This window comes from Anabrus simplex, chromosome 1 (assembly GCF_040414725.1).
Source record: "Anabrus simplex isolate iqAnaSimp1 chromosome 1, ASM4041472v1, whole genome shotgun sequence".
NCBI lineage: Eukaryota > Metazoa > Arthropoda > Insecta > Orthoptera > Tettigoniidae > Anabrus > Anabrus simplex.
In genome coordinates, this window is record NC_090265.1 from 662,585,913 (window position 1) to 662,613,203 (window position 27,291).

The 27,291-nt window shown below is 37.2% G+C and overlaps 1 protein-coding gene across 1 annotated transcript in view; it reads left to right on the plus strand.

The window, feature by feature from the left end:
• LOC136857286 (protein qui-1) overlaps positions 1–27,291 on the plus strand; it is a 2,256,165-nt gene that overhangs the window by 2,164,831 nt on the left and 64,043 nt on the right. Inside the window, exons 20-22 of the mRNA XM_068225125.1 lie at positions 763–950; positions 11,049–11,251; positions 19,346–19,520. Coding sequence (XP_068081226.1) covers positions 763–950; positions 11,049–11,251; positions 19,346–19,520 — 566 coding nt within the window. The remainder of the gene's footprint in view (positions 1–762; positions 951–11,048; positions 11,252–19,345; positions 19,521–27,291) is intronic.

Here is a 27,291-nt window from a genome sequence, read left to right on the forward strand (position 1 = left end):
ATTTGGAGGAAGTGAATGGGGTGACTCACATATTCCTTTCAGTAAACTAATTTCATTATGGATATGTGTAGTTATTGCCCTTGCAGAGCCTGTCTTCTATTTTACCCACTGACATTTCCAGTAAACATATTCTTTGTATGTGTATGTTCTAATATATGTAACCTTCCAAAAAAAAAAATTAGCCCTTCCTTTCATTGATGAAATAATTTCTGGTTCAAACTGCAACACAGCCAATTTGGATCAATCTTTAAATTTAATACATTTTCCTAAATAATATCTCTTAGCAACAGACACACTTGTTTTCTTAAGAAAGTGATGCATTAGAAATACTATACTGTATTAGAAAAATGGCTTTAGAAATGTTACATTAATAAATTTGTTCTTTAATATATCATTGTTGCACCTAGAAAAATGCTATGTGATAATATTTCAGCTTAAAACTCTGACCGGAAAGGCTCTGCGATCTAAGGTTCATTGATAAAATAATTTCTGGTTCAAACTGCAACACAGCAAATTTGGATCAAACTTTAAATTTAATACATTCTAAGTGATACATGTGCTGTGGGCCAGTATTTCTTCCCTCAACATTGCCACATAATGATATTTCGAGGTGTAACAATGATAAGCAAAAATTAATTTAGGAAAACCATATGTTAGAAACAATGATAAGAAATTTCAAATGAGAGTTAGTATAAATTTAAAAGAAACCGGGCTACTAAATGAATTTAAAGACAATGCTTGTCTTTCCTTGTTTTTCTACAGTGAACATATAGCCCCTGTCCTGAGTCTAACGCCAGCACTGGGTAACTCAGTAATAGTATCAGGAGGTGAAGATTCACGAATCATCATTACTTCGCTACTGACTGGTGATGTAGTCATGAAGATCGACCACCATCGTGGACCTGTCACATCCGTCAAAGTCACTGCGGCGGGGGATGTCCTCGTGTCTGGTCCGGCGCCATCTTGGTTCTCCTATCCTTTCTTTCATTCTTTCTTTCTCTGTAGCTTAGAGTGCTAATTTCACTTTTCTGCTATATAACTGATACTAACACTGCTACTCACAAGAGTTAATTATCAACTGTGCAAGAATGATAGGTACTGTGTGCTTTTTTTAAGCCTATAGAAATTCTTATATATGAAATAAAAGACTAAAACAATGGAACACACACTCTCTTTCATAATGGTGGAAAGAAAATGAATTTAGTATTTCTACCAGAAATTTTGAGTAAATAATTTTTAACATAGACTTATATTCCTCGACAATGGGTATATGCAAATAAAAATTTTAGGACACTTTTAATGTTTGGATAGAACATGTATATCATTGAGAGTATTTAAATTAGATTGTGTTTAATGTCTCAATTGACAAATGAAAGAGGAGACTACCTGTTGCAAAAAAAAATACTGAAATGTAATTTTCATGAAATACAGTAGCACTTTAAAGTAAGGCAAAATTTGTGCTAAATATGTGATGTCACGCACATACTCTGTTATAAGATGGCACTGTGTTGACTTGTGCTCTTAGTTGGAGGTTAGCTGTCGTTGTGAATACATCGTGGTCAGTTGTATGGAATAACAAATTTAATAATGGAAAAGAAGGATTGATATACTCATATACTCATATACTCATTTATAAGATGGCGCTGTGTTGACTCACGCGCTGAGTTGGAGGTTAGCTGTCATTGTGAATACATCATGGTTGGTTGTATAGAATAACAAATTTAAATATTTTATTAGGATTCGGCATAAATGTGCAAAAGTAAGAGTTGAAATGAGAAAAGCGAATGATGAAGGAATGAAAGAAATTAAACAAAAAGTGCATAAGAGGTGTTAATATGAGAAATTGATACAGCGAAAACAATTTAATAAGTATGTCTATGAAACCCTCCAAACCCTGTGGCCATTACAATATTTGAAGCCTACTGCCAAACGTTTTTGGTAAAGTAGAGGCTTTGTCTAATACCTGAAATACCAGATGATCTTGATATATTTTGTACAATAATTCTAATTGTTAAAACACCAGCTATCGCCAAGATTAGAAATGGTCAGCACTTCCATAGGCAGCCTACACGCTGTTGGTTATAGGAGGAGAAGAAAGAAGTTGGTAATTCTACTGCAAGTAAACTCCAGTTCAGAATGCCGTATCAGTGGTCCCTGGCTTAATGGGGTTATTAACTAGGCACTCTGTTTTGAAATGGCATTATCAAGCTCTTCTGTGACTCCTCTGTTTTAACAAAATGGGACTTGATGAGTAAACTTATGAATGGATTATGTTAGCTGCCTCAATGTTTGCATGGACTGAGAAAGGAGACATGTTAGGTGAGTGGCATCGTTACCTTATTCTCACCAAGGTGGTCAAATCCAGTCATTATATGCAGGATTTTATTTTATAAATGAAAAGTCATATCCATGCAGTTTGGATTTCATATGAACGCAACATCAGCAGTGATGTAAAACTGCAACCTTAATTTGCTTCTTTCATGGAGTGAGAGTAGATAAACTGCTTGTTAAATAGAGGCTAGGGCAATGCCAGGATTTGAGACTGGAATCTTTAAACAGTGCATCTTCCTCTTTCTATCGTAGAATATGAGCTAATACACTCAGCGATGGAAGTAGATTTATGAGATGCATATTTGGAAAAATCTACAAAAATCTACAAGAGAGATAACTACCCTCTCTTTGCTCCAGGCTATGAAAGCAAATAGGAGTCAAAAATACAAGCAAATGTTTTGAACATACTGGTACAGGTTTCCATGGCCAACATTCAAGTGACAAGCTTTGATGCCTTTCCAGGTTGTAGGCTATGTCAACATTTCAGCTACTGTTTGGTAGTCCTTCTCAAGATGAAATGGCATGGACTGGAGGGTGCCCTTACTTTTATTGTAGAGAAAAGGCTAGTTGCTGGTGTGAACATCAACATGTCTCTCTCTCACCTTGGTGTTCCTAGGACCTGGGCATTGTGACTCAGTGCATTGATTGATATGTCGTCTGGCGACAAGGAACAATTGCAAAACTCTACCAAACTATAGGCCCACAGCTTCTCAGTAAATATCAATATAATACTGATCAATGGTAGCCAGAACTGTGTTTTCCTCCAGGAAACAGCATAAGCATCATTTTTGTCTCATCCAACCATAGTTAAATTGAAATAATAAATATGGTAGTTCAACCTATTCAATACAAGTAAATAAGAGATGTAGGGATTACATTCTTATTTAATTAAAAGTGGAAATGGTACCGGTTTCGACCCCAGTCTGGGTCATCATCAGCCGATTATAACTCGAAAAAAATGTAAAATTTTACAGTGCCTACCCCCGTCATTTTTATATCGCCTCTTCAACTGATATTGTGTGGACTTGACCGTTAATTTCTTTCTTACTCATGCAATGTTTTTCGAGTTATAATTGCCTGATGATGACCCAGACTGGGGTCGAAACCAGTACCATTTCCACTTTTAATTAAATAAGAATATAATCTCTACATCTCTTATTTACTTGTATTGAATAGGTTGAACTACCATATTTATTAATTCAATTTAACTGTGATACTTTTCAATACGGAACAATGAAATTTTTATCTTTAAATCATCCAACCATAGTGCACACTGGCTTTTCTTGATAATGAAATGAAATTTGAGGAACCCAGAAAAAATAGTATTAGTCAAATCAGTACTTCCAGTTACACTAAAATGGTCATTTCTCAAAACTTATCAAGTTATTTAGAGGTACTGTACAAAGAATCCCAGGTTGAGTGGTTCAATATTGAGCCAAGACAGTTTTTGGCATTTGTTTTGAGTGTGACATTTTATGCAGGTCATTAAACCACACCCCCATAAAAATGCTAGTAGTGTACAAAAGCAGATTATCCATTTTATTTGAAATTTAGGATTATCAATTTAAATTATATTTAAATATAACAGCATAATTTCAATAAGAAAAACTGTCCTGGATGACCAGAAAGGTTTTAGACATAGTAGGGATGATAATTGTAATTTATTATAATTAAAGATGGCTGTAGCTCCTAAAATGAACTAATGATGACAATAACTCTTCATGTACTCTAATTACTGTCATGAATGTTTCTGCATGAAATTTCAAGATCTATACTTTTCTTGCTCTGTAGATAGTAGTTTTCTCTCTAAAAAGAAACTTTCTTTTAGTACTGAGTTAATCTCTTATTAAAATTGAATAGATTGCATTGCATGGCAATATTAAGGATGAAATAATAAAGCAAGTAAAAATATCCTTACTCTCTAGTGTTCTATATCTTGAAATGGCAGAAAGAAAGCTTAAAACGATGCTATTACCTGAAAAGTTACAGGAACAATTTAGAGAGTCCAAGCAGACACACTATGTACTGTAGTACTGTCTCTGAGATGGTCTGCCACACAGAACTGCAAACCAATATAGGCAGTACGTAAATAACATGGACATCTTATTCAATGACCTCAGGAGTCTGGTCATAGGACCAGGCTGAGTGGCTCAGATGGTTGAAGCGCTGGCCTTCTGACCCTAACTTGGGAGGGTCCGATCATGGCTCAGTCCGTTAATATTTGAAGGTACTTAAATATGTTAGCCTCATGTCAGTAGATTTACTGGTAAGTAAAAGAACTCCTGCGGGACAAAATTCTGGCACCTCGGCATCTACAACAAAATTCAAAAGTAGTTAGTGAGACAAAAGTAATATCATATAACATTATTATTAGTATGGTCATGGAAGGGAGGGGCTGTGGTGCAAAGAATTAATGTTGCTGTTAATACTATCATGTTCGGCAATATACCAACAAGGAGGTACCATTACTCTCTTACACCGGGAAATCATGTCAAGTCTTATCCCTCTCAGAATAGAGGAAAGCAGCCTATTTTGGTCACATCTTCTGAAATGACAAACACAGCTTGATACAACTGATAATAGGAGACAGAGAAAAGAAGGGAAATGTGGACGTTGATGAAGAAGACTATCCTGGATGCTGAACCTCTGATAGTGGTGTGACATCCACAATATGCAGGAAACACAAAATAGGAAAACTTACTTCATGATGGTTACCAACCACCAGAAGATTGGTATCCCATAACCTGCTGGTAATTTATACTCAAAATATTAGAAAAAAATAACTTAACTTTTTCTCAACCTAATTTAATAACAACAACAATAACCATGTCTACCTAATTCCTGTAGCTCAGAGGCTACATGATTGTGTCCATCTTATTATACAAATCACAACATATCTTGTTGGCTAGTGTGAAGAACTGTTATTGTTTGCTATAGACTTTGATCAAATTGAAATAGAGATAACATCTGATTTGCTTTCATTGAGTAAATCAGTTTTAAGATTTTATATTGTCATAGTGGACCTCATTGGCTGAATGGTCAGCATACTGGCCTTCGGTTCACGGAGTCCCAGGTTCGATTCTTGGCCAGGTCGGGGATTTTAATCACTTCTGATTAATTCTTCTGATTGGGGACTGGATGTATGTGTCTGTCCCACCACTCTCCTCATCATATTCAGACAACATACCACACTACCAACCACCACAGAAACACGCAATAGTGATTGCATCCCTCCATATAGGGTTGACACCAGCAAGGGCATCTGGCCATAAAACAGGGCCAAATCCACATGTATGATGCAGTTCGCACCCACGACCCCACAGGTGTGGCAAGAAGTGGTAGCAAAGAAAAAGAAGTAAAGAATTGTCATAGTGGACTCAAATGTTCCCGAATCTTTCATTGTTTCTATTTACAGTATTATATACAAAAGGCATGTGAATAATTTCATGGTAATTTTTTTTAACATCCCATTGCATGAATAAAAAAAAATCAGTTGTAATCTTCAATTTTTATAAACCCAGGACATTTAACTATCCCGAAAAACTCTTTCAAGGCACCAGGATTGATTACTGTTATCCAGTACTGTCCACGAAAATCTGGGATGATTTTTAAGAGACAATATCATAGGATTATCAACATCTCATAATAATAATAATAATAATAATAATAATAATAATAATAATAAATGTAGGAAAAGCAAAATGATAAGTCCAAAAACATGTGGTCAGAGAAGAGGAAGATGAAACACAGCAAAATGATGAAGAAGTTTTGAGAAAAGTAGAAAAGGACTTACCAGCAAATTAGTTGTTCACTGTGATCCAAAGTAGATCAAAATTGAAGAAAGAAGAAGTGTTGGAGAAAGAGTTTCAACCCCTTGAAGGACAATAGGGTCTGATTGAAAACTGGAAATTTGAAAACTGAAAGACTCTCTAAGCTTCGAAAATCTAATACTATTAGGGTCAGAAGAGAACAAACATTGAACAAGAGAGATTAGGCAGGAAAGATGAAAGAAAGGAACCTAGCACAAGTAAGAAGGAACAAGGTCTGTCTCAGCTGAGGCCTAATATCACAAATTGTGTACTCCTGGGCGAAGTTTGTGGTTCACCATGGTAATGATGATGATGATGGCCACCAGTGGTTTCTATCTCTAAAACTAAATTAGCTGTGAATATTACAGTTTCTCTGAAATACTAAAAATTATTTCAATGTTTATATCCGTATTACTCATGTGCAAGGAGGCTGTTCTTTGCACCTTTGACTACTTGTCAAAGTTCCCTCTGAAAGTTTTCTTTTAACCAAGCTCTGTGTCATTAATCACTGGCTTTTGTATCCATACACACTGACTAAGAGAACAGTTTATACAGGCTACTGTATGATATGAATTTCATCCTTAATACCTGCAATGAAAATTTTTGCCATAGATGGCCATGGATCTTAGCACCCTTCAGATCTATCCTTAATCCTTGGCTATATACACTCACCAGCTTACCTTTTCTGCAGTTGATATAACAACTGTCAGAGATTCGGGAGTGGAATAAGTGAAAGGTAGTCCAGAAACCAACGATATGCAACTGTATCAGTGAGTATTTTATACTACATCTTTCACTTCACCATTTTTGTCAAATTTATATGAGAGATATCCTTATTTCATACTATGTTGATGTTTACATTCTCCAAAATAATGTGGAGAGTGAAACTTTATGATACTGTAGTTACTTATATCAGAAGGCTACACTGCATCCTATGTGCAAGTCAATACATCTACCATCGGATTCTTGACTTATCAATGGTCCCCTAGTCACTAGTGTCTTGGAAAGGTGTGGCAATCCAACCGTCAAGCCAACTGCCATACTGGGGTGTAATGCTAGTAACTTCACAATAGAAGAAGCCTAAAGAGCTTGAATATTTTGATAGTGATTCTTTCATGGATGGTGTTGACTGCTTGAATGGTGGGCCCTGAACTGAAAATAATTTCATCTTAATATTATTTAAGTAAAATTAAAGAAAGTTTCTGGCCTTCAATTCATAGGGCACTGAGTTTGATTCTTGGACAGGCTAGGGATTTCAGCTGCATATGGTTAATTCCTCTTTCTCAGGGGCTGGCTGTTTGCGTTTGCCGTACTCTTTTCATTTACATACAACATACCAGACTACCACCCAGCACAGAAACATGCATCAGGAAGGGCGTCTGGCTGTCCCACTGGCCCAGTTCCACAATAAGTGCCGACCTCAGTAAAGCCAGGAAAAGGGCAGGAAGGGGGAAAAAGTAAAGATATTCAAAATAGTGTGAGATAAAATATTGCACATCACATGAGAAAGTGTTTTTAATGTATTTGTTTCAAAGTTCATCTTGCTTCATACTTGAAACATCACTTTTGGCCCTTGTAATATAAGTACTACTACAGGTGAAAGTACTAGTGAAAGTCACCAGTCACCAGATCTAGACTATTTGGTGATGGTCAAAACAATCTCTCTGAAAAGAAACTTTGAGAAATCTCAGTACTGAATGGTACAATAATGAGTACTTTAATCCAGGGTGATTTTGACATTCAAAAAATATGTTTGATAATATTAATGAGGTAGGAAAAGCCAGGAAATAATTCTGAGGATTGATATCAGACCTAGATGATGATTCTAAAAGTTAAATGTTAGAACACTGTCAACGACTTTGTGCAAAAGAATGAAGTTATAGATATTGTCACAAATAAAACACAGTCTGGTTAATCACTCTGATTTATTTAAGGATGATCCAGTAAATGTACACACGCATACAGGGTCTCCCTTATAAACTAAGACCATCCAAGTGGTCTTTTTACTTTACGATATGTAAGCTGCAGTATTGGAGGTGTACGCATAATTCTTAATCTTTACTAAGGTGAAAACCGTCAATGCAGAATGATTCTAATATCTTGTAATAGTTCTTAATCTTGCAAGCAGTATGCATATTTTTTACTTCGCAAGCCACAGTCGCCAGTCTGAATCTCGGCTGTTAACGTGGTGAGTCAGTTATCATTGCAACACTGTATTTTCATATGTAAAAATTATTTTAAGTACAAGTTGGTTGCTGGGTACGCGATGCATTTGTTCAGCAATTTCCCGGTGAAGTGCCACCTGCATGAGCACAGATTCACATAATTGTAAACAAATTTGAAACTAGTGGCTCAGTGCTCAATAAAAAACATGTGCACACATGAACAGTTTTAACAGAGGAAAAGGTAGATGACATTGGTGTGAATCTTAAACGGTCACCAAATGAATTACTCACAAAATTAGTACAACAGGTAGGGGTTTCAGGTTCTTCTGCACATAGTGCAGGTTTATACAGGCCCATTGTTTAAAACCTGCTGATCCAGCCACAAGAGTGAGATATTGTGAGTGGTATCTTGCATCATTGAATGATCGTTTATTCGACCCACACCTTGTGTTCTTTTCGTATGAGGCCTGGTTTTATCTTAATTGTCATGTGAACAGTCATAACTCGCACTATTGGTGTGCAGAAAATTTTAATGGTTTTTATGAAGTCCCTCATTATGATAGGGAGATTGGTGTTTGGAGTGCTGTTAGCGCAAGATGAATAATTTGTTTTGAGATGACAGTAAATGCAGAGAGGTACCAAGATGACATTTTGACACCGTTTTTCCATCAGTTAATGGAAGAAGAAAAATCGCGTGGGTGGTTTCAACAAGATTCAGACCCTGCTCATACAGCAGAAGATACCCTTCTTAAAATCTTGAAGGTATTTGCTGGCAGAGTGATCAGTGCTGGTCTATTTCCCCCTCATTCTCCAAATCTAATAGTGTGTGATTTTTCTTGTGGGGTAAAATGGAAGAAAATATGTATCAAACAAATCCTCACACATTAGAGGAACTGAAAGGAAATTTTACGAATGGAATCAGAAACATTACAGTGGCAGAATTCACTTATGTCAGCCAGAATGTGGTTACCAGATACAATGCCTGTATAACCCAGGAAGGACAACACTTCCAGCATCTTTTATAAGGTTATTATTTAGCGAATGGCATAAAATCTACATGTATACAATTAAATATATTACAACAAGAAAACAATTTCATATCAGGATGTCCAGCCCTTCCATATACTTTAACACTGCCTCTGATGGTATAAGGAAGTCAGCCCAGCTACCGGAGTAAGCACGTAGCTTGCAACTGCCAACGATACGAGCGATGGTTTGCTGTGGGGCAGCACAGTTAGATTCCAGCAGTGTTACACAGTTCCACTTGTACAGTGAGTCCCTACATCTGCCATGGCCTGTCCGAACTCCGTTAAGAGTGATCCACTGCAAAAATTATTTTAAGTACGAGTTGGCTCGATAGGTATGCGATGCATTTGTTCAGCAATTTCCTTGTGATTCACATATTCATGTAATTATAAATAATTTTCTTTTATAAGGTAAATTTCATTTAAATTTTTATACACACTTAAAGCAGGGCAGTCACATGCAACGTAAGTTTGGCTGAGGCAACTGTCACAGCGCAGAGGTAGTCCAGTTCGTTGGTATTTATCTGAGATATCTTTAATCCTTATTGACAGGCTCACCTTACTTTCACTTTTGCTCACAAGTGCAGTTAGCCTGCACACTGGACATATATGAACCAGGCCACAACTAAGATGACTATTCCTTAGTTAAACTCCAGAGAAAGTCCAGTAATTCACACAGTCAAACACAGTGAACTACTTAACACTCACAACTACACAGCAACAACTCAACAGTGCTAACCAGCACTACAATACTCGTCACAACAATGACAATGAACACTGCTCCAATTCTATTCATGACAGTTGTTCCATACACTGACTGTACGACAGTCTAAAGTCCACAGTACTCCAAGGCAGTACTCATGGTACTCTGCTCCATACGCGACAATACTCCGACTCCGGTAGAGCACAGATGACTACCAGCACTACTGCTGTCAAGCTCCAGTCACTCACTCCATGTTGGTACACAGACAATACTCCATACTATATACCCAGTACTCCAACATAACGATCAACACCCTAACACAACAAGAACTCCTTGCTCATACTCCAGTGGGACACTGGTGACAGCCAGTACGACTGAACTCTAACACTATTTCACTGTTCGTGCCCAGCCTCCTTTTTATCTCCTGATGATAAGGGACTGGAATATTTGGAATTTGACTAGAGACAGAATACCTTCCAGAAAACACACAGGGAAACCAAAGAGAAACAATACACACAAGGGCTAGCCATGCCTCCACACTAGCTGGGAGCTCCTTGGTCTGACTCAATAGTCCCTTCCAGAAAGTACCAAAGAGAGCTGGCACATAATAATATGAATTACTCTGATTGACAATTCTTTAAAAAGGAATATAAAACATAGAGACTTTTGAATATTCACTTTCTAGGCATATCTGGTATTGTGACCATTTGTTTCTTCAACATGTACCCATGCAAGAAACAGTTAACATCCATAAATATATCACCTCAAGTTCACTGAGAACAACTTCAATTAGGGAAAATATCAATTAACTGTTTAAGATATTGTTTCAAAAACATTAAATCTGCCAACTTCTATACTTTTTGATCTTAATTTTCTCTCATCTTACTGATGTCCTTCTTTCCCCTTTTGAACACTAAGCAGTAAAAGTGAAAAATGTATAAGTCTAGAAGAAAAAGATGAATATCTGGTTGTTTACATTTTGCTCAAAATTAATCTCATGTTTGTTTGTTTACAGGTTCTTCCGACTCCACAGTCTGTTTATGGTCATTGGAAAACTTCAACCTACTGAATACAATCACTCTTCCTTCCCCAATTTCTATATTAGATGTGTCAAATGACTCTGTGTTCCTTGTGGCTGCTTGTGAAGACAATCAACTTTACTTACGTTCGTTAGCTACTGGCACCGAGATTCATTGTCTAAGAGGGCATAAAGCTGAGGTATATCTGTTTCCATCATAGTTGTAATTATTGTACTTCCTTTGAACTACATAAGTGTTAGTTCAGAAATCATGGCAACTATTTTTTTTTCTCTTGAAATAGCTTCAATACAGGAAATGTACTAAGTAAATTTAGAAGTGTATAAGAAAGACTTTTGAAAAGTGACACCATATAAAGTAGGGATACAGGAATCTCTGGTAACAAGGCATTTTGAAATCAGCATTTTATTTGTTTTACTGTCATACAACCTGCATACAATCATTTGTATGTGTTGCACAAACTGTTTAACATCTTTCAAAGTACCGTATTCTCCTTGGTTGTCCATGACTCATTGTCATCGATAAGGAAAACGGAATATACCATCAGCTTCATGAGATTCATCTATTTGTCCTGTCACACGTTGGAACGCTTATACATTGTCTTATTTGTTAGCAAATCATTCCCTATGCTGTGGCTACTTTACTTTGGGAATAAGATAAAAGTCGCACAGACTGTGTATGAATGTTGCTGGACTTTGCTTCCTTCCATTATGCACCAATATCATCGGACATTTGATAAAGGGGGCATGATCATGGCCAGAATAATCCACACATATGCTTTCTGTGGGCAACATTATGAAGTTCATGTAACATACTTTCAAATGTATATATTACATGTTTGGCTTTGGCAAATTTTCAAGAAGTAAAAAATAGTTGCCATGACTTACGAATCAACCCTCGTAGTTGATTTTTATTTTTTTAAATCAAAGAAAGTTGGAAATAGGGGTAGTTACATACAAGAGTGATAAACACAATGACAGGTCAGTGTGGGTAGATTTTTTTTTTTTTATTTCATTTTTGTCTTTTTATATATATTTTACAGTTTGCTTTACAATACCAACATAAATGGTCCATAATTGGACATTATAAATTTTCCAGCTGACTCATTCCTGGTTGCCAGCGTTTCGCCCATGTGTGCTAAGTTATAGCACACCCACCAAGACGCTGGCTAGTGCATACTGTGGAGGCCGCTGCATAGGCTACTTGGAGCCACCAGCAATGCCAATGCACTTGAGAGACTTTGTCTCATTACCAAAAATTGATGCCTGCTTGTTCATCAGATGATACAGATGTTGATTCCCATAGGAAACCTGAAATATTTGTCCGAATGAGTAAATTTATAATACCAACATAAATGGTCCGTTATTGTGTATGCACGTGCGTGCGTGCGTGCGTGCGTGCGTGCATGCGTGCGTGCGTGCGTGCGTGCGTGCGTGCGTGCGTTCGTGCGTGCGTTCATGCGTGCGTTCATGCGTGCGTTCATGCGTGCGTTCATGCATGTTTGTGTGTGGGCGCATATTGGACCTGTGTTATTTTTTGGTATCTTATGGATATTTGCTTTTATCATTATTCTTATTTTATCTGTCTATTGTTTCTGGCTTTCTCAGCCAATTTACATGCTTATTTTGAGATTTTACTCTCATTTTCCTTGTTTCATTTAACTCATGTTTATTTGTTTCCGTAACTATGGCAACTCCTTTTAACCTCCTTGTCTTCCATATTTGTTTTCTTATCTGCCAGTTTCGACTGATCCAGAGTAAATAGGTAGCTAGCTAAGTAGGTGGTGTAGCTACCAAGTTCATTTATGCTGATGACATCGCAGTGGTAGCTCAAAGCAGAAATTTTAGGATGGAGAAGTCACTTTATCAACATACTTGGACAAAATGACAACATTCCTAAAGTCTTGGCAACTGTCTCACAAACTACAAGCCAACTGTCCTATTCATTGATGAAAAACTGAGGTAAAATCCATTTCCAAAATATCTAGAAGTTACCTTGGACAGGTCTCTGCTACAAAGAACATATCACCAAACTTTCTCAAAATTGTACAAGGAATAACATCCTGAACAACCTTTATGGTGGTTCATGGGGAGCCTCGACTGACTGTTTACGATCCAATTAATTGAAGGAACAAGAATCCACCTGATCGATACTTTCACTTTTATTTAGCCTTAGGCTATTTCAATAGACATTAAATTAAAAGTTCAGAACATGTTTCGAATGCATTGCATTCATCATCAGCTGCTTACATTTGGCAAAAGTAAAATTAGCTAAGAACAATCTCACAATTTTCTTAAAACCTTAAAAACAAGTGTTAGTAGTGCGTGTGTGAATGGATGTGGGGGGGGGGGGTAGAGGGGGGGGGGGGGGAATGCATTGAAGGCGATTGTTAGTTAAACTATGACTTATTATTAAAAATCTTAATGTTAAAAACACTGATGGACTAAAATATAGTTCACTATAAGTCTTGTGAATTTTCCATAAGTTTGTTGATTACTAAAGAACTTGTATGCACTATGTGAAGTATTTCTGTTGAGCTATTTGGTAAAAAGTTTCCTTAAGAAGGCATCCGGTGTTTTCACGTCTCTTATCTCCTGTTGGGTGGAGAGGTGTGGCTTGTTTCGAATATGAAGTTTGCTATTTGTAGTTTGAATTGAAAAAAGTTGGATCATCTGTATCACGACTTGTAACCGGCAGGGAAAATGCGGCTATTAGTTGGAGTTTGAAAAACGTAACGGATAATAAGTCTTTGAGTGTTGGAAAGTATGAAAGTATGAACTTACCCTTGTTTTGCGTGTTAGTTTAATTTCCCGTACTACGGGAGTGGGTTTAATCCGGCTGCCTTCAACCTTGTATTGTTAACTGTATGCTGTAGTTCGTGAGTTAGCCTGGTTAGGAGGGAGGGGAAATCCGGACGCATCGTCATTTGCTATATCGGGCGGGGAGGAGGTTTCTGCTTGTGACGTGTCGGCCTTGTGATTGCTTGAAGTGTGCGCTGGGCGTGTTTGCTTCCTTCGTAATAACTCAATATATCTCGATATGCATTCAAATAAGGGGTCTCTCTGTTCGTTTACTTCATTCAAATTCTTGTCCTTATTAAATGACTTGTCTAGAAGGATATGAATATTTTCTAGACTGTTCATTAACCTTCCCTTGTTTAGCCTATTGAGAATTACTAGGTCTTGTTTAATGTCTGTGAATCTATGGCCTGTTTCACTCATGTGTACTCCCATTGCAGAGAATCTTTTATGTTTCTCCGCATTGACGTGTTCTAAGTACCTTATTGTGAAGTTACGTCCAGATTGCCCTATGTATGTGGCCTTGCACTGATTGCATGTCAGTTTATAAACACCTGAATCCTGGAAACGCTCCTCGCTATTTCGATTGACCGTATTGTGGTTGAAAATTTTTTTTTATGTCTTGTATTGTTATTCATTGAGAACGCTATTTTGATGTCATGCTTCTTGAATAAATTGGTAATTGCATTGTTGGGATTGTTAAAGGTGATCCTTACGTACTTTTTTGTTTGCTCTGATTTTTTTGTTAAGTTTGTTTGTAGTTTATGCTTGCGTTTGGCAATTAATCCGTTAATGGTTTTTAAATTAAAACCCTAATAAGGGCCTGCTGTCGAATGAAGGCTAATTCTTTATTTCTCTCTTTGTTGTTTAACGGGATTTCAAAAGCTCTGTTGATAAAACTGTGGTACGCAGATTTTTTGTGTGAATCGGGGTGTAGGGAGTTACTATGAATGGTTGTTGGGGTGAATGTAGGTTTTCTATAAATACCAAAGTGAAATTGGTTGTCTTTTTTAGTTGTAGTCACGTCTAAAAAATTAATCGAACCATTTTCTTCTTCTTCTTCAACCGTAAACTGTATATTGGGGTCTAAGGTGTTCAACATGTGTAAAATGCTAGAACTGTCATTATGATCCTTGTCAATTATGGCGTACGTATCATCAACGTAGCGTACCCATAAATCAAGTCCTTTGATATGGTCTATAATGTAGGAATGTTCCAAGTAATCCAAATAAATGTTTGCTAGTATGCCTGAGGCTGAAGCGCCCATGGGGAGGCCATCCTGCCGATAAATCTTACCGTTAAACATAAAATAGTTCTGACTAAGTACAAATTCAAGGATAACCATAAACTCTTCTATTTCGGGTATGCTTACCTTTTTATATTCTAATAGGTTGGTTTTTATGATTTTAATAGCCTTCTCTATGGGGATATTGGTGTACATATCTTTTATATCGAAGGAACATATTGTGTGAGAGGATTTGAGTTTGAAGTCCTTAATCTTCTTGCAGAAATCGCTAGAATTTTTTACGGCTGTGTTGGCGTAGTAGACGTAATTTTGTGTTAAGAATCTATGAATGTATTGCGGTAGTCATCTTCTGTGGCATCGTGTAGATACGCTCTCCTGTATCCCGCTGGCAGCAGTAGTAGCAGTAGTCGAAACGTCTGGGAGAAGCGAGAGGAGTGGACCATAGCATAACAGCCCGGAAGAATTTTATTATATTGACACCGGCCGTGAAAGCCTTCATACTTTAATGATATCAAAATACAGCTAAAACTGGTTAGGACCTTTTTGTGTGGACTGAAAAAATGTCATAAAGAGGGAACATGCTAAAAAAATGAAATGGCTTGTAGTGCTGGGAGTGTTCGAGGACAAGTTCGGATCGCCAGGTGCAGGTCTTTTGATTTGACACCCGTAGGCAACCTGCACATCGTGATGAAAAAGCAATTATGCTCTTAAATTTAAGGTTAGGTTTGAAAGTAAGAATAATTACGATGAAAACCAAGAAACAAGTGTTTACAATTTATTGTAATAAATAAATAAATAAATAAATAAATAAATAAATAAATAAATAAATAAATAAATAAATAATACATTTTAAGAGCACCAACATAGAAAAAAATCAAGGAAAAATTTTCTCAGAGACGCAAACTATACACGTTGCTTACAATTATGTTTAGAGTTGTCATAGGAATGTCCAACATCTAGACGATTTGCACGCATTTCAGGTGTGGATTAGCATCCACTTTCTCAATAAACTTTAATTTTTCATCATTTGTAAACAGTCTAGCTGTCTTCTTCTCCATAACTGAATGTCTTGCAAACCACTATGAGTAAGTAGAGTAGGCCTAATTTGTGTACGTTGCAACACAATTCACTTACGAACATAAAATTTCCCCTGTGGGTGGGGGACGCAGTCGAAGAATACATCCATGGAATCTCCTGCCTGTCGTAAGAGGCGACTAAAAGGGGCGACCAAGGGATGATTGTATAACAACCATGAAACTACTTGTGATTAGTACCACCACGCAGGGAACACCATGAGTCGCTTTTACTTGCGCATAGTACCACTATGTTAGGTAACGAATAGGTTTCTGATTAGGAGCAAAAGAGTGTGTTGCCAGCTTTTACAGTACCTGTGATTAGTAACACTATATGAACAACACCATGCGATGAGCGACACCATGGTTCGGGGTTGCCTATGATTAGTACCCACTATGTCAATCAATACTGATCTGCATTTAGGGCAGTCTCCCAGGTGGCAGATTCCCTATCTGTTGTTTTCCTAGCCTTTTCCTAAATGATTTCAAAGAAATTGGAAATTTATTGAACATCTCCCTTGATAAGTTATTCCAATCCCTAACTTCCCTTCCTATAAATGAATATTTGTCCCAGTTTGTCCTCTTGAATTCCAACTTTATCTTCATATTGTGATCTTTCCTACTTTTATAAACGCCACTCAAACTTATTCGTCTACTAATGTCATTCCACGCCATCTCTCCGCTGACAGCTCGGAACATACAACTTAGTCAAGCAGCTCTTCTTCTTTCTCTCAATTCTTCCCAACCCAAACTTTGCAACATTTTTGTAACGCTACTCTTTTGTCAGAAATCATCCAGAACAAATCGAGCTGCTTTTCTTTGGATTTTTTCCAGTTCTTGAATCAGGTAATCCTGGTGAGGGTCCCATACTCTAGTTGGGGTCTTACCAGAGACTTATATGCCCTCTCCTTTACATGCTTACTACAACCCATAAACACCCTCATAACCATGTGCAGAGATCTGTACCCTTTATTTACAATCCCATTTATGTGATTACCCCAATTAAGGTCTTTCCTTATATTAACACCTAGATACTTACAATGACCCCCAACAGGAACTTCCACCCCATCAACACAGTAATTAAAACTGAGAGGACTTTTTCTATTTGTGAAACTCACAACCTGACTTTTAACCCCATTTATTAACATACCATTGCCTGCTGTCCATCTCACAACATGTGAGGAACACCATGGGATAGCATGAGTCCCTGTAGTCAGTACACATATGTGATGAACACCATAGGTTTACGTTGCTTGTAAATGGCGCTGCAATGTGCGAAATATCATAGGTCTCTATTACATGTGCAAATTTCATTACCTGTGAGTAGTACCATAATGTGTGGAATACCGCAAGTTTACACTACTTTTGATTAGTAACGCAACATAACAAATACCATGGTTCTACTTTCCTAGCTATAAGTACCATTATGAGGGGCTGATGACTTGGATTTTGGACCCCTTTAGACTAAAAGCATCATCGATTCAGTATTATGCTATAGATGCAGTACCTTGGTCGGTAATACTATTATTTCACATCAGACAGGGCGAGTTGGCCATGCGTGTAGAGGCGCACGGCTGTGAGCTTGCATCCGGGAGATAGTGGGTTCGAATCCCACTGTCGGCAGCCCTGAAGATGGTTTTCCGTGGTTTCCCATTTTCACACCAGGCAAATGCTGGGGCTGTAACTTAATTAAGGCCACGGCTGCTTCCTTCCAACTCCTAGGCCTATCCCATTGTCGCCATAAGACCTATCGGTGTCGGTGCGATGTAAAGCACCTAAAGAAAAATTTCACATCAGTTTCTGTGAATGTGAGACATTGCAGGTCTGATCCACTGATTGTTTTAAATTCATATCCATCCATTCATTCTTCGTCCTCATGTTTTGAATTCTGGTCAGTGGAGGATTTTGGACTTTTAATTTGTCCTTTCATTTCGTACCATTAGGAGACGATGACCTAGATGTTAGGCCCTTTTAAACAACAAGCATCATCATTATCATCATCGAACATAAAATTAAGCACCAACACGTCAGCTGTATACGTACATACAGTAGGCCTAATTTACGAACATTGTTACACAATTCACTTACGAACATAAAATTAAGCACCAACACATCAAACAAGCTACTGCTGTAAAATTAAGTTCTCTATCAAATCCTTACCCAGGCTAGTCGTTGCTGGCACATCGTGTGAGCAACATGGCCGGGAACGCTAATTTAAATTTCTTATGGTGAGAGTTACGAATGTACTAAAGAGTGACGTAAATGTGCTATCCAGGTTTCTTTAGTATGTATTTAATAGGACATGGACTGAGACTTAAGAATAATGATGTAATAACCAGAGAAACGTGCTAGAGAGGGACGTCTCAACCAGTTCTGACTGTTTTAGGGTTTTATTACTTTTGTGTCATATCATGGAAGCTAAAATACTGTGTAGTTTGGAGCCTTGGTCATCTATATATAAACATGCATGCTATTAATATAACCTTTTATTGCTCATTTGTCATCCAGTGGACAGCCTAGGTAACAACGGCAGGTGTGCAACAATGTTCTGTTATCTTAATTGATCATCCTAATAGGTTTCATTGCAATTGGTCTGGTCCAATTCAAACAATTCCTTTGTGAGGGCTCATATCTCAGAGCTGATACTGGCCTTACACAGAGTTTACCACTTTTACTCCAGTAAAATGAGGTAATCTTTTTCCATGTCCCAAGTAACCAATACAAACCCAAAATAAATGCCCAGTCAATAAAGCTAACGAAAGCAAAATACACATTGAAACAGATGGAGAACAGTGACTTGCTATGTAAGCAGGGGTGGATAGAGTACACACAAAAGAAATACGTGAAAGCCCAAAAATTTCGGTTGCCACTGACATGGTACAGAAGACCCCACAACATTGAAGTAGTTAGATAAGTTCCACCCATTCTCACAACAGCATTGGGCTGATAATTAAGATAATCCTAACCCCAAGATAAAGCAATAAAATAGTTAAATGTCTCTATTTTTCCAAGATGTTACCCTGTTTTAATGGACATTACATACCTAAAGCAGAATTAATAATTTAAAGAATATGGTTGTATAACTGATAAATTACAGTAGGCCTACTGTTTATTTAGTGTTAAAAAATTAGACAAGCTGATATATTTTGCACTTTCAGGTACGTTCAGTATGCGTGGCTCAAGACAACTGCCGTGCAGTTGTTGGTGGATCGGATGGAAAAATATATATATTTGACATGCATAGTGGACGTCTCAGCAGAACTCTTACAAGTCATGCCAATGAAGTTACGGGAGTAAAGGTCACAGAAAAGGATGACTTCCTCCTCACAGCCGGTTAGTAGGTACTATTAGTGGCTTTCAATGTTGCAAGAGTATACATTTTAATGAACCGTTGGTCTCAGTTCCTAGTCCATCTCCTTAGTTCTTGTCATCTTTTTGCAATCTCTCCAATACTGTTTCTAATACAGTATTCCTGAAATTTCTTACGACACTTAATATGAATACATTGTTCACACTGGGTCATTATTCTGCCTTGTCACTAGTCCTGTAAAATGTAGCAAAGGCTTTTCAGTCTGTCAAACACACATGTGTTTGACAGACTGAAAAGCCTTTGCTACATTTAACTAAGTCAACACTGGAAAACATGGCTTCATTTTTAACAAATTATTCGGCTAGTCAGGCAAATTACGAAGCCAAAAAGCTCAAATCACTTAAAATCAAAATCATGAACATTGACAAGTCAATCACATTTAATAAGAAATGTCTAGAATTAGAGCTCGTTCCTAAGTACATACCCATAAAAGCTAAACCCACAACAACTTCGGCTAAAATATCAACATCTCAATCACAATTACTATGGATCAGAAACGAAATCAAATTCGCGTACATAAAGAAACAGCAAATCAATAAACAAATTCTACGCATCCACTTAAACCTAAGCAACTTCTGGCACCGCACACAATGGACATCCTATTCCAACTTTTTACACGATTACATTAAAAAGGAAGCAATCCGGAAACAGAAGGTTATTGACAATAAAATACGTAACCTAATGATTAAACAGAAAAGTCCAGAAAACGCTAAGCACAACAAACTCGCGAATTTTCACCCTAGATTAATTAACAGATCAGACACTACCTTTTCAAAGAATGAAATAGATCTGCTAGAGAAAGGTCTCAAATTCAACTGCCAGGAACGTCATAACGAAAACAACATAAAACAGCTCATCACTGACGTAGAAATTGCCTGCGACAAAAATACCCTCTCCACAAAGGGAAATAATAAAAAACGTAGCCACCAACGAAGCCCTAAAAATAATCGCACATGAAAATTCCACTAAGCAACCGAATTACGCCACTCAATACTCGGCAATGAAAACAGTTAAGAACAAAATTAAAAACGACAACCTTATCATCACGAAAGCGGATAAAGGTAACACAACAGTCATAATGAAGAAAGACGAATACATAGAAAAAACAATAGAATTCATCAACAACAACGGTATTCAAGAATTGCAACGCGACCCTACAAATAAATTTCAAAACCAAATAAAGCAAGCTATCAAGGAAACAGACTTAATTTTCACAAAACAAGAAAAAGAAAGCCTCATAATCAAAAATCCATCTATGTGTTTGACAGACTGAAAAGCCTTTGCTACATTTAACTAAGTCAACACTGGAAAACATGGCTTCATTTTTAACAAATTATTCGGCCAGTCAGGCAAATTACGAAGCCAAAAAGCTCAAATCACTTAAAATTAAAATCATGAACATTGACAAGTCAATCACATTTAATAAGAAATGTCTAGAATTAGAGCTCGTTCCTAAGTACATACCCATAAAAGCTAAACCCACAACAACTTCGGCTAAAATATCAACATCTCAATCACAATTACTATGGATCAGAAACGAAATCAAATTCACGTACATAAAGAAACAGCAAATCAATAAACAAATTCTACGCATCCACTTAAACCTAAGCAACTTCTGGCACCGCACACAATGGACATCCTATTCCAACTTTTTACACGATTACATTAAAAAGGAAGCAATCCAGAAACAGAAGGTTATTGACAATAAAATACGTAACCTAATGATTAAACAGAAAAGTCCAGAAAACGCTAAGCACAACAAACTCGCGAATTTTCACCCTAGATTACTTAACAGATCAGACACTACCTTTTCAAAGAATGAAATAGATCTGCTAGAGAAAGGTCTCAAATTCAACTGCCAGGAACGTCATAACGAAAACAACATAAAACAGCTCATCACTGACGTAGAAATTGCCTGCGACAAAAATACCCTCTCCACAAAGGGAAATAATAAAAAACGTAGCCACCAACGAAGCCCTAAAAATAATCGCACATGAAAATTCCACTAAGCAACCGAATTACGCCACTCAATACTCGGCAATGAAAACAGTTAAGAACAAAATTAAAAACGACAACCTTATCATCACGAAAGCGGATAAAGGTAACACAACAGTCATAATGAAGAAAGACGAATACATAGAAAAAACAATAGAATTCATCAACAACAACGGTATTCAAGAATTGCAACGCGACCCTACAAATAAATTTCAAAACCAAATAAAGCAAGCTATCAAGGAAACAGACTTAATTTTCACAAAACAAGAAAAAGAAAGCCTCATAATCAAAAATCCATCTATGTGTTTGACAGACTGAAAAGCCTTTGCTACATTTAACTAAGTCAACACTGGAAAACATGGCTTCATTTTTAACAAACTAGTCCTGTATGTTGACACGTGAACAAAGCCTTAACTGTCAAACATTTACAATGTTAGACCTGATATGTTTTTTGGGGCTTTGTTGTGTTAAAGAGGTAAACTGCAAGAAATAGTCATGTTTCACAAAGACTTTGCTCTGTATCCACAGAAGGGAAGCACAACCAACCACAGCTGTGACTGTTCCAACAATTCAAAAAGGTTTGAAATCAATTGACCATTGCTTATTGATAAATGTTCTTCAGCATCCATCAAACTGATGATTTTGTGGAGATATATGGATTTTTTGTGTAGATAGATTTTCTAGAGAAACAAGGTACTACATTATTTTAAAAAGATTTGTTGTGTTTAAAAAATATACTGTATTTCAATTCATCATCATAATGTTCATTTCCTGTTTCCAGCTTCCCGGGTTGGGTTGTGAATCAAGGACCTTCATCACTGCCTGTCTCTCCACCATTCTTCTCTTTTCTAAAATACATCTTCTGGTTTTCTTCCCCTCTTCTCTATGCACTGCCACACTGAATCTGTCCACCTCTTTCAGGGTCTTCCTCATGGTCTCTTTCCTGTTAACTTCTCTGAAAATGCTTTTTCTTTGGCACTCTCTCTTCTCCCATTCTCATCATATGTCCATACCACTTTAGCTTTGTTATTTCTATCCTGTCTTGAAGTTTCACGATTCCTGTCCTTTTACTTATCTCTTCATTTCTAATTCTATCTTTTCTGATCTTGTCCTTGATGCCTCTTAGGAAATTCATCTCTGTTGCCTGTATTATACTCCTCTTGTTTTGTTGTAGTCCACGATCCAGCTGCATAGGTTAGTATGGGTTCATAATAGGTTGAATATAATACTTTCATATATTTCTTTGGGACATCTTGGTTCCACAAAATACCCGTTACATTCTGGTAGAAGCTGTTTGCTTCTTGTATTCTTTTCCAATTACCTCAGTTATCTTTCCATCTTCTGTGATCACACTTCCCAAGTACTTGAAACTTTTAACCACTTCCAGAATTTTACCATTCAGTTTTCTCTTACCTCTTCCTTCCTTCCTTCCTTCCTTCCTTCCTTCCTTCCTTCCTTCCTTCTTTCCTTCTTTCCTTCCTTCCTGTTGTCATCACTATTGTTTTACTTTTCTCTTTTCTTACTTTCATCCCAAATTTTTCTATCTCTTGATTCTATACATCTTATTTTTGCACTTCCATTTCATCCTCATCCCATATCACTACCTATATCATCTACAAACAACATGGCTTTTGTTGCATGTCTTCCTAATCTCTGTTCAATGTTCTTATGAATTTCATCCATGACTATAATGAAGAGTATGGGGGATAGTATACTTCCCTGTCAGAGACCAGTTTCAACTCTAAACCATTTTGTCTTTCCTATACTAGTCTTCACACTACTAACACAATGTTTTTACATACCGTAGCTTTTATTATTTGCACTTCCACTCTGTTAACTTGTTTTTTCCTTAATGTGTCCCATACCAACTGTCTGGACACACTGTTATAAGCTTTCTCAATGTCAATAAATGTCATCACTATTGTCTTCTCCAAACTCCCATCTCTTCTCCATCATATGTCTTATTGTAAAGATCAGGTCAAATGCTGATCTGTCTTACCTCAAACCATACTGTTCTTCTTCCATTTCTCCTTCTAGCTTCCTCTTAAGTCTTCCTTGCAATACTCTCTCAAATATCTTGGCTACATGGGTAATAAGAGTGATCCCTCTGTAGTTTTTTTATTCCTTTTTATCACCTTTTTTAAATATTGGGATAATTAAACCCTTTCCCCACTCTTCTGGGATCTCTTTCTTCCTCCAGATTATTCTAAATAATCTATACAGCCTCTGTAGCCCTATTGGTCCTGCTGCTTTTATCATTTCCGTAGTTACCTCATTGACTCCTGCTGCTTTACTGCTCTTTATCTTTTGTATGGCTTCCTCTAATATTGATATCTCCTTTTCTTGTTCTTCTTTCCCCATTGTTTCTTCTTGCTCCTTCTCCTTTGCCAGTTCACTGTATTTAATATTTAGTAATTCTAAGAAGTATTCCTCCCATCTTTTTAGTATGTCATCTCTGCCCTGTTTCAGTTTTTACAAATTTTGTATCTTCCCTATTTCATAAGCTATTCTTCACCAACCACACAAAACCTTTTTACTTCCCTTCATATCCTCCTGTAAAGTTTCTGTGAAACTTTCCCAGCTCTTCTATTTCTCTTCTTGTACTATTTTCTTACATACCTTTTGGGCCTCTTTATATTTCTGCCAATTCTCTGTACTATTGCTGCCTATCCACTTCCTCCAAGCCATTTGTTTCTCTTTAACTGCTTCCTTTACCTTGCTGTTCCACCGAGGAGTCTCATTTTCCTTTTTTCTCCCTGATAGTCTTCCACAGGTGTTTACGGCACACTTTATAAAACTATTTCTGAAACATGTCCATTCCTCTTCCACACTGTTCATGTCATGTTTGGGAATTTCTTTCTTCAGATCCTTTTGTAACATTTCCTTATTTATTTCTCTTTTAACTTCCATCCTTTTATTTTTCTTTCCCTTTTTCTATTAACTTTGTTATTTTACCAAGTCTTAATTTGGCTACCACCACTTTATGGTCTTCTTCAAAATTTGTTTTTGGCATTGCTGTCATATCTTCCAGTTGTCTATGTTTCTCCTTCTCCACCAGAATAAGATCAATAATTGTCTTTGTCTTTCTATCTCCCCAACCATATCTAGTTATTTTTTGTGAATTCTTTTTTCTAAACCATGTATTGTCAACAATTAATCCATTCCTTCTATAAAAATCTAATACCAAATCCCCTTCTTCATCTTGATTTCCATAACTATAGGGGCCAATTATCTCCTCTTTTCCCTGTCTGTCTGTTCCAACATGTGCATTCATGTCTCCCATTATTATAACTTCTTTGTCTTCAATACAACTTTCCAGTTCTTCTAGAAACTCTTGTAAATATTCGTCTGCATTCCCTGATTGGGGTGCATAAATCTGTATAAAATCCTTGATTCCACTCTCAAGTCCAAGTCTAACTTTAATTATCCTGTCACTGATTTGGTCAATTTTGTCCACATATTGTGCTAGGTCTTCTATCAATATAACGCCAATGCCATTTGTTGCCATCTTTCCACCACTCCAATATAATCTATACCTTTTCTTCAATTCTTTTTGACCTTTTCCTTTCCATTTTTGCTCACTCGTTCCCATCATTGCTATGTCTTTCTTCTCCAGTTACTCTATCAGTTCTTCTACCTTGCCAATCAAAGTCATGACATTGATGATACTGATTCTTGTGATGTCTCGTAGCCTACTTCTCACAGTTCCCCCAGAGCACTGGGAAGTGCGCGTCACTTCAGGGTGACACCCTAGCATTTTCTGAGGCCTGGATTTACTCGCAATCATTTTTTAGGCTGTTCGTATGATGGGTTTGCCACTACAAAAGGCATTTTATTACCTTCTGCCAGGTTCAAATTAGGCCGCCCCTAACATGGAGTCAGGAGCCTTTTGTTGCCGCTCCTCTGGAGTACAGACACTACGGGTTTGCCCCTTCCACTATCTCCACCATACCGAAGTCAACCTTCTCCACTGTAGATGCCATTGAGGTCTTCACCCATAACCCAGGGCACGGGCCCTCCATATTTATGACCCTTGAAGAGAAAGTGTCCCAGTATTTTCAAGCCCCCAGGAATTTTGAATTAATTATTTTAAATGTTATGGTTAAGTGTAAGAGAGGGCCCTGAGCCCTAGCTTTGCCGCAAATAAAGATGACTCACTCACTCACTCACTCACTCACAGCATCCTTTAATTAAATTCACAATGGAGAGAGAATCTGAGTGATGTCTTCCTTTCTTGGACGTTCTAGTGAGAAAAATTTAGTCACTTTCTAGGGTGCACTGTATACTGCAAGTCTGTTTACACAAATTGCTATCTCCATGGATATTTTCATCACCATCCAGCATAAAAACAGGATATTCTCAGGACAATCATCACAATATCAGAGAATGAACTGCTAAGATGCTCTGCACGTACAGAATAAAAACCATGTTTGACACTATCTCAAAAATTGGTCAGAGTTTAGGTAGAAACAAGGACAATTTGTCACCAATATTACACCATGGGGTGTACAGTATTCCTTGTACTTGTAACAAACTTTGCCCAAACATGCTGGTTCTTTAAGACCCGCATCAAGGAACACCAAAGAAATATCTCTCTCAACCAGCGAGACAAGTTAGCTATTGCTGAACATGCCCTACCATTGGCTCATGATGTCGCGGTGCAAGATGTTCAAGCTCTTAAGCACACAAAACACAATAGGACTAGCATCACACAGAAAGTGGTGGAAATACACAAAATTCTCAGTAGTTTTAACAGTGACACTGGTTATCGGTTAAGCAGTACCTGGTTACTGGTAATTAAAGGTTTGGGTATGTAGTTTTTTCCCCTGTCCTTCACTGCCTCTATTTCATTTCTGGTTTCCAAATTATGAGATAGTTCACTTAACACTTTGCGGACTAACAACATGCGCCGTACGTGAATGATAATGTTCCGTGGAGGACGAGCGACGTACGCCACACGACATTGAGTTCTAGTGTTTATAAATCTACTTCAACATACTACAAATGTTAGCAGAGTGTTGGAATACATTCTGCAGTGCTTGTTGTTCATTGAAAAATACCAGGTAGCAGCACATCATCAGAAACTAATTCCATTATGATACTAAGATAGTACTACTGAGGCAGCTTCATAGCTGCATGATCTCACACGGCTGATGACTAGAGCCAATTTCCTCAATTAATGTATATTTTTTTCATTTCTCATTGACTAGTAAGTATGTTGTGTTTCATAAATGTATCATGATGTGTGTGAATACATAACTTTCCATGTGAAAATTGAAAGTAGAAAAAAAGGTTTTTAATTTATTTATAAAAGTTAGTGGTTTTGTTCCAATTTTAAAAAACACATTAAGCATGCGTAGCTCAAATGTTGTTGAATCTAAGGTAGGTTTGTGAATGTAAGTAAAGTTATCAGTTATTATTGTACAAAAATGTGAAAACACACTAAAATGCTCAGTCCACAGTGTAAGATCTAACTACATCTGCTCGGTCTTCAGTGTTAACATTTCACAAGGCAATACTTCATGGAATATTTTAGGTAGAGAGGTAATAATTGACACTCATGATTGGCATGAGATGGGGTCTTATTGACACCAAAATAAAATACTGTACACAAGAACTCGCAAGTGTACCATGATCGTCCGACCTCATTAGGGGTGCTAAAACACAACATCCGACGGCAATTTCTCACCATACCTATGGATATGCTGTACAGTGCTGTTCACAGCATTGTCCCTTGAC